Source organism: Lepidochelys olivacea (assembly GCF_965140295.1).
Source record: "Lepidochelys olivacea isolate rLepOli2 genome assembly, chromosome: 4".
NCBI classification, from domain to species: domain Eukaryota; kingdom Metazoa; phylum Chordata; order Testudines; family Cheloniidae; genus Lepidochelys; species Lepidochelys olivacea.
The window spans coordinates 64,784,511-64,799,681 of record NC_140414.1 but is presented as its reverse complement, the minus strand read 5'-3'; the positions used below and the strand labels follow the sequence as shown (position 1 = coordinate 64,799,681).

Genomic DNA, 15,171 nt, shown 5'->3' with positions numbered 1-15,171 from the left:
TGTTCTTTGACAGCTCATTTCATGAGAGGATAGGAAGACTAGAACGGAACAAGAGAACTCTCAACACCTGCCTTGGGTGAAGCAGCTTCTTCCTGTACACTAATTTCAGGGAAGGATTAATGAAAGATAGAAACTACATTAAATATACAATCTTATCAACCTGGCAGATGGGCTGACAGCTATACTTATGTATTCTTTTCATAGAGCATCTCCTAGTGTAGATTACACTATTGCGTTACTGGAGTTACTAGAGGTTGCCAAGATCTTGCAATGAGTGCACAGATCAGGTTTATCTGGGAATGAGAGAGGACCAGGACTCTCTGAATACACATATGTAGGGTGACCAGACAGCAAGTGTGAAAAATCGGGACAGAGGGTGAGGAGTAATAGGAGCCTATATAAGAAAAAGACCCAAAAATGGGGACTGTCCCTATAAAATCGGGACATCTGGTCACCCTACACATATGTGATGTACCTAAAATATTATTTTTTGTACCTTTCTGTCATTGACCCATTTAATTCTTTTTCTTAACAGAATGAAGACGGATTAATGGAATTCTTTCAAAATGTAGTGAGACAGACCCAGATGAATCCAAAGAAAGTGATTGGCTGGATTCTAAATGATATGCTTTGTTATTTAAAACAACACAACCTTACAGTCAAAGAAAGGTGAAGCTTTCTGATTATATTGAGTTGATCAAACAGAAACATCCGTTTTCCCATGGCCAGACAAACAATTGTGAATAGTATCCTCTAACACCAGCACTGTATCCTAGTTTAGTGCAATGTAACTCCATGGTGGGTGGACAACAGAGTTCCCAATAGCCACCACTTCTTTTGGAAGCCTAGGCCTGTATGGTTCTTGGTGAACCAAGTCTATTCCATACCCTCCAGAGACGGGAAATCTTTTAATCGCTACTGCTTGTAATCCATGGGTTTCCATTGTTATCTTATTAAAATGGCTAAACCTACTCAGCTGACCAAAAATACAATTACATTTTTAAAATTGTATTGACATAGTGTACCACTAGGAGACAAGGTAACTAGTTTGCTTTCAGTAATAACATTTAATCTTTGTTTAAATGACTGTATGTCACTTATACAAATGACCAGGCACCATGTAGAGATGTAAAGATTACGCTGTGTGTGGTGGTTTTTTTGTTTGGGTTTTTTGAGAACTCTCACCCCACCTTAATTTTTTTTAATTTAGTCCAGTCAGTTCTCTCCTCCTGGCTGACCTTCTAAACCTTCTAGAGAGAGGCGCAATTTCTTCTTCAGCAGCCAAACAAGTGAGTTTGTTTTGGACCTACTGTGCCTTTGAAACTGCCACTACTAACTTCATTTTCCTAGTAAATCTCCATCTGGAATCCATATGACTTCCATGGTGTCAGTATATTCATTTTATATTTAAAGCATGAAATATGTCAAACTTCTACTGGAGGTGGGATGTATATAAAATTCAGGGTTAAATAGTAGAGTGAGGCCTGAAACAAATCCCTAACAAAGCCAAACATGCCTGAATTTTGGGAAATTTGGATTTGACGCCACTGACCAGTAATCCCTATAATCAAATCCCAAATTCTGAACACTGCTGCGCTTTGGGAAGGTTAGAATTGACATCCATGTTTTAGTGGCGTGGTCCAGTCTCTTGTGGTGATGCTCGGGGAACTTGCTGCTTCATAGTTCTTAATAATTTGAATAGGAGCTGCAGCTATAAGAAGTCACACATCCCACTGAATGGCAAAGGGCAAAACACAGCTGGGTTTATTGATAAAGATAAATTTGTGTCAAGTGCCTCATGAGACTGAAGGAGGATGACTTGCCCTTTTGATAAGCCAATGACACTCTTTGCTGCATCTTAGCTAGGCATTCAAGATAGAGCCAACTATTTCCCCCCTCTTTTTTTTCAAATACTGGCTTATTTAGGCCAATCTCCCAAAATGAAGATGGGATCTAAGAAACTGTGCTAACAATCCATTTGACATCAGGGAATATGTTAATGACCACTATTATAAATAATCCTAATAATTAATTTGTATTGAGGTAGTGCCTCTGGATGCCAATCATGGATGTGAGCCCACTGTGCTAGGCACCGAGCAAACATATAACAAAGAGACAGTCCTGGCCCTAAGATGCTTAACAACTTAAGTACAAGACAAAAAACATGGGGAGCACAAGGTAACAATGTGACAATGCCACTTAGAATGGTAGGCAGTGGTCACAGCACACCCAGCTGCCTAACCATTATCAAGTCTTTTTTAGGTTTCATGGGGGAAGTGAGGTGAAAGGAGGGATTTTAGGACACTAGTGAAGTGACTCTGCAGTTGTTTACAGCAAGTCTTTCTCATGCATATTCAGAAGTGTGGGAGAAAGGATTAAGGTGCCTATTTGAAAAATTTAACAAATGGCTACTGAATGCTGACACTCTTGGCAGAGCAGAGGAAGGTGTTTGTGTCACATTTGACAACAGTGAGCATTTTTGTGAGGTTACTGGAAATCTGCAAAAAAAATTGCCTCGCCTTCTTCTGATCTTTCTGGAAAAGCTACTGGATATTATTTTAGACATACACTCCAAATTTCTAACATGTTGAGTACATTTTTGAATCATTTTATAAAATTTATTTTTTCACCATTTTATGTTTGTTAAAAAAAATTAAGATCTTTCATTCCCCTTCAAGATCTTCATTTGAGGTTTTCTATGTAATTTCCTGTAAATTTTCTTTCAACTCCAGTGAAATCCTGTAGTGAAGAAAAAATATATCTGTATATATATTGTGATAAAGTTCCTCCTCTGCCTTGGTGGGTCCTGTGCTTATTGGCGGATTTGCTCACCTCAGAGGTTCACGGCAGCCCTCAGTTTGGCCACTTCCGTGGCTCAAATCTGCCATTCATTTAGTTAGCTTCATCACTGGCCAGCATGGGGAAAAGAAAGAAGAACAATTCCCTCAGTCTCTGCTGATCCACCTAGTGGATCGGGGAATAGGCCAGAGACCTTCCCCTCTGGTGGAACCCACAGTCCAAGTCAACTCCTCCGGTATCAAGTAGGGAGTTGGGGGAATGGGGGGAACCCGGGCCCACCCTCTACTCCGGGTTCCGGCCCAGGGCCCTGTGGATTGCAGCTGTCTACAGTGGCTCCTGTAACAGCTGTGCGACAGCTACAACTCCCTGGGCTACTTCCCCATGGCCTCCTCCCAACACCTTCTTTATTCTCACCACAGGACCTTCCTCCTCTGGTAATGCTTGTACTTCTCAGTCTTCCAGTAGTATGCCTTCTCACTTTCAGCATCTTGCGCCTCTTGCTCCCAGCTCCTCGCACGCACACCACAAACTGAAGTGAGCTCCTTTTTAAACCCAAGTGCCCTGATTAGCCTGCCTGTCTTAATTGATTCTGCAGCTTCTTGATTGGTTGCAGGTGTTCTAATCAGCCTGTCTGCCTTAATTGTTTCCAGAAAGTTCCTGATTGTTCTGGTACCTTCCCTGTTACCTTACCCAGGGAAAAGGGACCTAATTAACCTGGGGCTAATATATCTGCCTTCTATTACTCTCCTGTAGCCATCTGGCCTGACCCTGTCACAATATATTTGATCATACTTTAAAAAATAAACAGTAAAACTGTGTGGGGCACTGTGACTTTTGTTTGAATGCAGAGCACCTATCACGTTGTAGGTCCTATGATAATATAATAACTATTTGTCTCTTTAAACCTTGCAAGTTTATATCTGTAGAATATTAAACAAACGCCACTGGATAAATACACTAGCTAATGTTTTTTATTCTAAAATAGTCAACAGTGAAATTAAGACACTTAACTCACATAATGAGGTTCCAGGGTTAATGTTCTCAGATCAACAAGGGCAGGTGTTTGCATATTCCTTCCACCTATTGTTTCACTGTAGCTACAGATTTGGAATGAAATTAATGTGTATTCACTTCTGCATGTTTGTCTTTGCATCAAAAAATTGTTATAAAGAGGACAAGCGTTCTAAGTCTGGGTGCTTAAAGTTAAATTAAACTGGCCTCGTTTTTGGTGGAGCTGAGACGTCTCAGTTCATAATTAAGCCAGTCAAAATTGTGGTTGCTCATGGTAGCTGGAAATGGTCTTAAAATAATAAAAGCTTGTAATAGGCAGAAAACACTGAGAATACTTAGTGCATGTGGGTATACAAAAATTCTGTGTACGTGGTTTTTGAGAGCACCCATCAGCCTGGTGCCTGAAACTTTGAATAGGACCTTCAGAGTTTATTTGTAGTTGTTTCCTTGTTGTGGTGTTTAAGTCAGAAAGTTAACGTTGTTTTAATGAAGCTTTTTGCATTTTAATTTATTTATACAAAGGCAGTTTTGACAGGTTATAAAATGAGGAATTTCAGAGAGATTGCATCTCCTGCTTAATTACTAGCTCCTTGTATGCATTGTGCTCTATGATCTGAATTCGGACCCAGAGTAATAACTATACTGTTTGCCAGTCACTGAGTGATGCTATCAAACCTTGCCACATTTAGAAAAGTATTTTGGTTGCCTAGATGTCAGAAGAATAACAAATGTTTATAACAGTTTTCTGCAGTAGGCAGAGATATTGGATCTCTCTCTCTCACACACACTCACACTCTGCAGCATTTGAGGTGGGTGGGAGGAATTAACTGCAGTAGTGAAGACAGATCCAACAAGAAAAGATGGAAGGGTTTGATGGGATGAGCAAATAGTCATGCATATGCATATGCTTGTACTGCAGGAAGTGCCAACAGTTTAAATTTTTAAAAGGTCTGTGCTCATTCTCTGTTGTACAAGGCAATAGAACTTGCATATCAAAGAAGAGACACTGCTGTACAGTGCTGTGTTATGTAATTATAGCACACAAACCAAACTGATCTTCAAAAATAGTATGTACGCTAATCAGGGCTACCATTGCAGGCACATGGATTGTACAAAATTGATTGCACAATGGTTTAGCTTATCTGCACAACAATACTTTGTGACAGAACCATTTGGCACTTCTACATACAGCAGATACCAGGGAGGTAAGCACAGTGTATGAACCTAAGTTGAACAGGACCCTTTTGCAGTCATGGTTGTACCAGCGCAGCCTGGGGAATCTGGAGCACCTGATCCAAAGGGCACAGCACTTGTTAGTAGCATAGGCTTTTGGATAATTTGCAAACGCAAAGACATTGCATTTTGGGAGGAGGAATGGACCAGAATGGTGAAGCTGCAGCATTTGTACCCATACATGGAACAAGCGGTTACAGACTTGTTTCAACTGAAAACCTTTTCCTAGGTGTCACAACCAGCTTGCACAGTCAACAGTTCTAAAATGCTTAGAATGACACTTGTGTGGATGCAAGACGTGCAAGCTGTTACTAAATCATTCTGACCGATGGTTTGGTGCTAGGCATATGTAGCTAGAGCTGGCAGGATCTGGCAATAGTCTGAACCAAACCTCGGCTAGAGTCTATAGTTGCCACTATTGGGATTTCAGGAACGAAGGTAAGACTGAGAATTGCATTTTGGCATTGGAGACTTTATCATTAAGTCTTGTTCTTTTTCAGCCAGTTTATAGCCTGGTTTGACCAGTGAGTGTGGATGAATTAAAATGATTTTACACTGTTTTTAGACTAGACTCTTATCTAGGCTAGAACAACATGTAGAAAAAGAAAAAAATGGAGTGGGATGAGGCCAGATTTTTGGCCTGTCAAATTTGTCTAGCTTTTTCTATAAACTCTAATATCAATCTAATAGGAAACCATGTTCGAATAGTATTGGTCTCTCAGCTGTGTATGTTTATAACACTGTAGATTCGGGTGGATGAGGGGGAAGGGGCTCTTAAACCCTTGCAACTGATTCTGTCTGGCCGAGAAAAGACTACAAGAGCCCAAGAAAAAGTAAATGGAGTAGAACTGCACTTCTGCATTGAAGTGTTTTGATTATGCCTTCATGAATAAAATGCTTTCTGTTTAACCTCTGAATACTACTATAATATATTACACCAAGGTTCCCCTTATAATGGACTAACCAATATAATTAGCTTCTCCCTCCTTGACTTTCAGAAATAGCCCAAGGAGGATTTGTGTTCACGTACTCCATAGAGGGAGCCAATATTGTACTCAAGCAATAGGATACTTTTTAAAGCTACAAAACCCAAACCGACATAGTTTGCTGTGTATATTTACAAGAGTAAATCCAGTCTCTCCCTGGTCCCCCTAAGATAGTGCATAATGGGCAAAATCTCTCTGCGCCAAGATATGCTTAACATAGGAGATGAGATGGCTGTCAGGGGAACCAGTTATTACTCCCTGATTCTCAAACTTCCCTAGCCCTGACCTAAGGTAGACCACTCAACAGGCTTTTCTTGGTAATTCTGCTTGGAGTAGAGGGTTTTGTTAGTAGTTTTGTGTGTGTGTGTGTGTGTTTGTATTGTGTGTATTGCTTCAGTGCCCTCCTCCTTCCCTGAGAAAGGACCACGGTTTAAGAATTGCAGGTATGGTACATGCTAAACCTAAAATGAGTTTCTGCCCTTTTCTTAGAAAGATGTGGGTTCTTCACTGGTTAGTTTCTATTTTGAGCAAGATCTCTGGGGAGTTTTTCTCTGAGCTAGCTTGTGCAAATTGCAAGTTGCACTTCCATGAGGTGTGACATGGAGTCACAATGCCTCAGGGGAGCTCAGGGAGAATTACCTTCCAGAAAGCTTCCCATCTGCTCCCTTGGGGAAGACTGAGCACCTGCTGATAGCGGGGAGGAAGCAACTGTGGGTGTCCCTTAAGTGAGCCCTCAGAATAGTTGGTGAAGTGGACAAGCCCAGTGTCTGGCCATAGGTCAGCTGAATTTTTTTCCTAGCATATTCCAGGTGACTCTGTAGTGGTGCTAGGGAATGAACTGGAAGGAGAGGCATCTTGAGTTTTAGATAGGAACAGATTAAACTGTGTTTTACAGATTTAACACTTATGGTGGTTGTAACTCTGATTGGATATCCGTAATTTTAATCATTTGATCTGTCTTTTCTGCTCTTCTCCCTTTCACAAGGAAAGCACAAGACCTGCAGTGTGGCTTCACAGGACAACTTTGCTGTTGTTCTCTCAAGGCCTGTGGCAAAACAAAAACAATACGATTCTATTGGGGGGAGAAGGAGGGGTTGGGGCATAGGAGGCAAATTTGAGTCGCACCTGGCTTGGAGTATGTAGCATCAATGCAGGGTTCTTAAAGTACCTGCCACAACTGTCACATCATTTCATGCTGAATGGCTTTCATATTGGAGAAAAATCAGTGAGAGGATTAAAATGTCATTCTATTTATTTTGTTTTTCATAAACCACCTTGCTGCACTGCTCATTATTGAAAATGGCTTTAAATTAGGGCTCCTCGCCCCAGCCTCCTCTTGATCCCGCAGCAAATTTATAGTGCTGCATTTTTGACTTGGAATTCATTTCCATCGTGGCACACCGGGATGGCCCGAACATACAATTATGTCTTCAGGGCAGGAGCAAGCAGAAGCAGCTGTTTTAATAAGGGCTTTCTCTCTCACATCCCCCATCACTGAAATAAGAACAGAAAATGACTGCCCAAGGAAATTGCTTTTTTATAAATGCTCTCTTCTGCAAGTTTATTCCATGGTGATAGCCCTGGTACAAAGTAGGGAAACACATTCACATGAGCTAGTAATTATTCCAGAAGCTTAGGTTCACCTAGCTATTCCTGGAGGTGAGATATGGATGGGATGGGGCTGCCACATGGATTCTGATTTGCAATATTCATTTTCTATTTTCTATTAAGCATCCTCACTCACTCCCTCCTGTGGTGATCATGGTCTGTAAATGAAATGAGTTACCTGGAATCTGAATAGGCACAATAGTTGTCTAATTGTCAATTCTCTGAGGTGGCATTCTCTGCTGACCATGCATGTTGTAATTTCTTTTAGCAACACTTGTATGAACAACAAGGGATTATTGCACCATCTTCTTGTATGGCAATCCTACAGTAGGGGCACAAAGAGCATCACTGTTGCAAAGCTATGTGACATGCATATTGTGCTTCAGAATAAAGGGAGGGGATGTGGTGATGCTCTGGATTATTGCATTTGACTTTAAACTGTGTTCAGATCATAAATTAAACGGAGTTGCTTGATCTCATTCTGGTGCTCTTGGGGTGGCCACTAGCAAGTGAAGATTGAGATGTGTCCACAGAGCTGCCTGGGAAAGTTTGTCTATCACATAAATGTTAATCCTTTGCTTTTTTCCTGCTAAATTCACTCATACATTACTGGAGTGGGAAGTGTGTATGCAACAGACACTGACTCCCCTCCTCTACCTTTTTTGATGCTGCAGGTGTTTGAGGAATTGTGGAAGGGGGAGGGGAAGACCCCTCTTCAGATTGTTAAAGAAAAGAAACTTGAACTAATCCAGGATCAGCAAGAGTTTGAACAGATCTGTCAGGCAGTGATGGAAGGACATCAGGAAGAGGTGATTCGAACTGGGTGGGAACTGATTACAGAGGCTTGGACATGGTGGTGGTCTGTGATGCTAACAGGTTTAAATTGCCATCTTTTCTCTGGCTCTGCATTTGTTTGTACATCTTCAAAGAGAAATGAAGGATTTATTAGTCTGGCTTGTCCAAGAAGCCAAGTCATTCTGACTATGCATAAAAGTGATAGTGCAAGAAAACTAGCACAAAAAAAGTCCTATCCCTTTCAACTGAATGTGTGCAGAGAGCACTTTTGTTACCCTGGCCTGGCAGTTTTGATCAGTATAATTCCCTGATTTTTTTTCTTGTCATCTTAGGAGATATCTAAGGTCAAAGAGATGAAATTAATATAACAGTGTGAAAACTCAGGGTATCTATCAAGAAGTCATTATTTATTCTATATGAATAATATTAGCTTCAAAGGAGATAGCATCAATGTTGGTAAGCCAAAAAGTTGGCGTTTATTGGGTCTCTTTGCAAAGACCATGTCTCTTCTCCCAAGGAATGTATACTGACTGGCTAACCCTCGTGAGCAACCTTACACTAACACACAGTGTGTATTGCATTTCAAGATTTTAGAGATTTTCAGTTAGAAAAAGTAAACTTGTAATTTATGAAAGGGGGGCAAAATGGAAGGGTAACCTTGACCACGTCCAACATTAGCTTTATAAAAAAGGTGCTTTTGTATTCTCGTGAGTGCAAAATGTAAAAGCAGGAATGAATGGCTTATTTTAAGTATAAACATTGTCTAGCTACATTTGCAGTTGGAAAAAAAAGCTAACATCTTTTGAGAACAATACCACCCACGCCAAAGTCTCACTGGGGGACACTAACAGCTTTCGATAAAGAAAATGAACTTGCAGTAGATCTGCATGACCTCCCTTATATTGACTCATTTGCAGTGGCTGATAAAAGTGCTTCTGTATTTTCATACTAGTACTGAATCACAAGAGCAGAGAGCTAGAACTGTTCAACAGCACAAAAGCTGAGGGTCCATAACCAGATTCCTGTTTCAATAATAAAAATGATTTTGTACGAATTTAATTCCTCCCTCGGCTTCCAGTGTTTTAGCAAAGCCAGCTGTGATAAAGCAGCCTTATTTTCCAGCTGCTTTCAGGTGATCCTTTTAGTAAAGAAGCTTTTAAAGCTTGTAGGTCTCTGCTTTAAATTACCATGAGATCTTATCTTACAGAACAGGCAGTTGGACTATTGCAAGAGAAAATGCCTTGCTTTTTAATAGTAGTTTATTTTTTAAAAAGGGAAACTAACACTCAAATACTGAGCAATTTAAGTAATTGCTACCTTTATCTGCTTGCAATGTGCCCTATCTATGCTGGGACATTATAGACAAGATTTAAGATGGGCTAAAGTTCAGGTGGATGTATTTGCAATTGTGCATGCAATTGGTGCAGCTGGTAGTTCATGTATTAGTAAAGTTTAAGGCCAGTGGGGACTGCTATCTAGTTTGACAACATGCATAGTTTAGGCTATAGAATTTCACCCAATACTTCCCACAATGCAGATAATTATTTTTCCGTGCTACATAAGTAAACATGGTAGAGCTCAATAACTCATGGTTGAACTAGAACGTATCTTTTAGGAAGACCTCCTATTTTGATTTAAGACAAGGTGATGGTGAATTTCATACTTCCCTTGTTAAACCGTTAGGGTTTTTTAGCCATCATTTCCAGCTTAAACTTTTCTCTTTTCAACTTGGGTATTTGCATGCACAAATGGGTCAATGGCTACCTGACTGGCCATGCAAGTGGCCAGTGCCCAGTAATTGTGCAGGCCAAAGTGCAGGCATTTTGGGGTCAGTCAATGGGTCTAAAAATAGAATCTGTCTGTCTCACTGGTAGTATTTTTATGATGAGTACACGTAGTTAAAAAACATTTAATGCTTTGTTGCAAGAGACTCCTCCAGGTTATTATATCTGATATAAAAGTTTTTAAAGGGTTAATTCTAAAGTTTCTGCTCTTGTGAAAAATGCCAGGTCAGGGTTAATGAAATACAAGTGTCTCCACTTTAAAAGGACACTGTCATAGTAGAATTTTAGAATAATTCTGAACTCTAGTAAATTTATTACTAATCAGTTGAAATTGAACATTTTAAAATCTGTTTATTAGTTGCTATCTTACTTTTTGCATGTCACCCCATTAGGAAAAGTAAAATAGGTAAGTCTTACTTTCACGCTTTCAGACAGCACTGCACGGGATGTCTTGGGACAAAAAATTATCATGAAACCAGTAATTCTATTAGGACTAAGGCGCTGATTCTGCAGTGGCATGTGCTCATCCAGTGGGGCTCCAGCCACACCCAGCCTTTGCAGAATCGAGGCCAAAAACTTACTTTAAAGCCTACATTAAGCTGGTGCTAAGGTTAGAAAATGTGCATCTGTTTAGAGGGAAAACAGAACGTCTTCCCTTATTCATGATAAATACTTTTGTACTCTTATTTTCAAGGTTATGGAGATAAAGAAGGGAAACCGAAAAGTTCTGAATAAACTGATTGGACTGGTTCAAAGAACAACAAGAGGACGAGCAGACCCTGTGCTGGTGAAACAAATATTAGAGAAGAGGCTGTCACAGTAACTTTCAGAGCAACTTGCACAGGTCCCTACAGAGGGAATGACTGGACAATTCCCTGGACTCTGTACAGTTCATTTCCAGCCTGAGCTAGAAAAAGATACTGTGTAGTCTTAGCATGGAACAGAATTGTTATTCCCTTTTGGTGGTTATTCAGGTAGTTTCTTGTTATACAATCTTTCTTGAATGCTTCACCCTCTGTCAGGACAAAAGAAAAGGCATTCTGTGCAAAAGAATAGCAGACATTAGTATTGAGAGCTGGTCACTTTTCCTGGAGCTGGTTTTGCACACATGAGAAAGGTAAGTGATTCACTACGTTACTGTTTGGCTGAATACTCTAGAACTGGCATCAGATGTATGTTGTGATTAAATATTGCCAGGTAGCAATGCTTTTCTGAAGGAATAGAAAGTCACGCATCTTAGAGTGTGAAATGTAATGATGTGCATAGGTCACGCCACCTACTCGCTCTGCCAAACACTCAGTGGCAGCTCGGCCACTCCCGCCACCTGTCAGGAGGGGGAAGCAGTTCCTCAGTGCTGTCACTCCTCCCTTGCCTCTGCCAGAGGGAGGGAAAGGAGAAGAGACTGCCCAGCTGCCTTTCCTTCCTTCAGGGGATGATCGATCCTAAACCCAATCCTACCCCCCACCCCACCCCACCCCACCCAACCCCAGTGGCTAAACAGGCCCCTAAAAGCCAACTAAGGCAGCTGAAGCTCAGGCAGTCCTGTGCATTATGGAAAAATCCTGCTACTTCAAGAGCCTGTGCTATATGCACATCTATAATCTTACATCTATAATAAATACTTGATCGGGCTATGAACTGTGGTTGCTGGAGTTCATAAGCCTCTTTTGATCCCTTCTAAAAACCACAATTATCCTCAAGCTCAAAGATACTTCTGAAGGGTAAAATGTTTTGCCATTGGAATGCATGCACAGACCATACTAAGCTCTTAGGCCCAGGTTTTTAAAGCTATTTACATGCTGCCATGCTCAGCTTTGCAATGCCTAACTGATTTAGGCACTTAGTAGCCTAAATCCCGTTGACTGTTAGTGGGATTTTGACTCAGATGCCTAAATCCTTTTTGAAAATGAAATTTGGGCTCCTACACACTTTTACAAATCTGGCCTTAATTCAGAGAGGATGTAGCCCAGGCCTCTTTTGTGGAATCTAGCCATCCTCTTCAAGTTATGGAATTGCTAGTTCAGCCCTCCTCACTGGTACTTCATTCTTTGATTAGCAGTGCTACTCTCTTTCTTGACAGGGAAACATCTGAACAAACAAGCTCACAGTTTAAGCAGAAAAGAGGCAAAATGCAGGGGTTTTCAAATATATTTATTGAATAAAATGTGTGCCCATTGTTCACATAAAAATAAGTTAGTTAAAAGGTTGTGCAGCTGACAAAAAGCATTAACGTTAGGTTGCCTTGTTTTGTCTGAAAAGGATAAGATTTACTCTGAATTTTGCAATGACAGAGACCTTGACCTTTTAAAAAATTGTGCATTTAAACTGACATTCAAACAAAGGCTTTACTATCATTTTGTCACATCTGAGCAAAAGCACCATTTTATCTTTTATTTACTGGCACCTGTTTTGTTCCACGACTATTTTGTTCAGAGTGCGAAGTTTAAACCAATTTTACAAAACCTATTCAGATAATAAATGGTTATGACACAAACCACAATATACACTGAACTTTGAATTCATTAGATTAATGCTCTGTCCTTAACTCCTGCCATTGTGGGAGGAAACAAAAGGCACAAGACTGAATTATGGACGGAGCATCTGCATAAAGTTTGAATTTTATTGGTCCATGTGTTTTAAGCCTATTCTTTACCTTTCCAACAAACAAACAAACCCAACCTTTTCCAGAAGGTTTTGTCCTCTTGTATTATTAATGCTTTTTGTTGGGCAGCTTTGGAGTGGGATGTGTGTTACACTTACCCCCTTCCCTGAGAGAGTGTAGTAACTTATACTTAAAATAGAAGGATCTTAGATACCATAGCATGACTACTGTTGGTAAATATCTTTAATGGTTATCTGTTTTCAAAGCCATTTTGTTCTAGGCAATTTAGTAATAGGGTAGAAAATAGCCTGTAATAATTCATGGACACGTTCTATGAATATACAGCATTAGATCTTTACGTTTAAAATAGCAATTACTATAAATCTCAACCTACTTTCAACGCTGCCTGCCACACATACAATGGAGAACAAGGAAACTAGAAGTGGATAATTATAACAAACTCTTCCCTTGTATTAGAAAAAGACAAAGGAAACAGGTTAAAAATCTTCAACCATGTTATGGACTCATCACTTGCTGAATTTTTAAACCAACATTTTGCATAGGAACAAAAACTATTAAGGATGTTTCTTGACGGACAATCAAAAAGGGTAAGCTTTTTGAATCAGATCTTAATGTGTATGAAGTCCTTTGCATGCTCATTAAGGTGCTGGCTATCCTATCTAAAGCAGTGTTAGCCAGGATGGAGGGCAGCTTAAGCTCTGACACGGCTGGCTATCATGGCTTCAAACATGTTATCCTAACTATACTCCAGCCTTTGTGTCCCTCTGAGCAGAACATAAAACATCCAGTTAAACACGGCCAGAATGATTCTCCTGCTCCCCACCAAAAAGCTCAGGGCAAAGTCTAAACTCTCAAAGTTTGTTCCCTACAGAGAATGACAACTCTGCCACATACCACTTAGTAAGACTGACTTGTATAGCATCATATGTGTGCACAGCACTTTACAGAACATTTTAAGACTTGAGGATCCAGCCTGAAGGAGTTAATCGACTATCGGACAAATACGAAACACAAGATGGGTGTTGCGGGGTGAGATGGTGCAGAGACTGAGTGATCGATGTCGAAAAGCTTGGTGTAGAGGGAGGCTGTCACAAGGCTTGAACAAAGGACAAAAGCTAGGGCTTCCTAGAATTAAGGCTCAAGTTCTGCCCTTCACTCAGGTGTCAGTTTGCTACTGCAGCCCTCACCGAGGTGCTGCTTAGATGCCCTATGTGCTCCAGCTGTTAGGCAGGGTGAGTTACATATAGTTTCATTCAGATCTTCAGTATTAATTTAATACCCAACCTGTGTGAGAGAATTTCCTTTGGCCCTTCAGCTTATAGAGAGAAATTTTGCCAATGTATAAAAGTTGACACCATACACAGTCATTACAATCTCATCCAAATGGACAGAGGTAGTTAAACATGTGGGTGCTTACCAGATAGAGTGTAAAAGCTTTTGGCAGGGGGCATTGATTATATATGTGTAGCAGCAGTTATCCTGCATTTGGGAGTTGGAGGGAGAAACTGACAAAATATTTTTTCTGGCAGTGTGGAGTAATGAGGAAAGACAACCTTTAGCTATCAGCCCTGGGTGCAAAGTTTCACAGCAGAGTTTAATTTGATCCGTGCTATAGAGGTATATGGTGGATACTTTCATTTCAGTTTAGGCATTCTACTTGTGACTGTTAATGTTCTGGGAAAGGGTTCAAATTACATTAAGTAGTTGCTGTGATATCATTCTAGTGTAATGTTTTTATTTCTGTGCTGAGCAGCCCTTTGTAATATGCAGACTTTCACAGTCACTAACTGCAGCAGCAGCCTCTCATAGATTTATGGCCTTGGGTGTTTGCTGTATGTGTAAAGTGGCTTCTCACTCTTGAACGAGTATCCTACTTCATTTTTTGTTTAAAGCTATAATCTCAGGGTGCTCAAGAAAGGAGCCTGAGACAGAGGAGCACATCAAAACTTTTGCCCTTCTCTGTATCTCCCTTGCACTGCTATTTTCATATGATTCAGACAGGAAGTTGATAACATTCTGCTTCATCTAAGGGTGAGAGAAAACCAAGTTACAGCAGCAAGGAGGTCCCAATTTATTTTTTCAAATATAGCATTGATCTGGTTGGCTGTACTTGGAAGGGGCTAGTCTGGTATCTAAGAATTACTGAAGCAGCCTTCCCCTCTTCTCTTGTTGATGTCCTGGGGCAGGGGAAGTGGTTAGGAAGCAAAGAGTGGCCCTATACCTGCTAGGGATTCCCAGCTGAACAGCAAAGCTGATTTTTTTTTCCTACCTGCTTTTTGAAACCTGAGTAGCACAAGCCAGGCAGAACAGGGCCAGAATGCAGGCACGAGTG

The 15,171-nt window shown here is 40.5% G+C and overlaps 1 protein-coding gene across 1 annotated transcript in view; it reads left to right on the top strand.

Moving 5' to 3' along the window:
* Positions 1 to 12,844, top strand: part of GATB (glutamyl-tRNA amidotransferase subunit B) — a 68,316-nt gene extending 55,472 nt beyond the window's left edge. Inside the window, exons 10-13 of the mRNA XM_084626283.1 lie at positions 536 to 669; positions 1,211 to 1,289; positions 8,312 to 8,446; positions 10,911 to 12,844. Coding sequence (XP_084482409.1) covers positions 536 to 669; positions 1,211 to 1,289; positions 8,312 to 8,446; positions 10,911 to 11,039 — 477 coding nt within the window. The 3' untranslated portion in view covers positions 11,040 to 12,844. The remainder of the gene's footprint in view (positions 1 to 535; positions 670 to 1,210; positions 1,290 to 8,311; positions 8,447 to 10,910) is intronic.
* Positions 12,845 to 15,171: the final 2,327 nt, after the last annotated feature.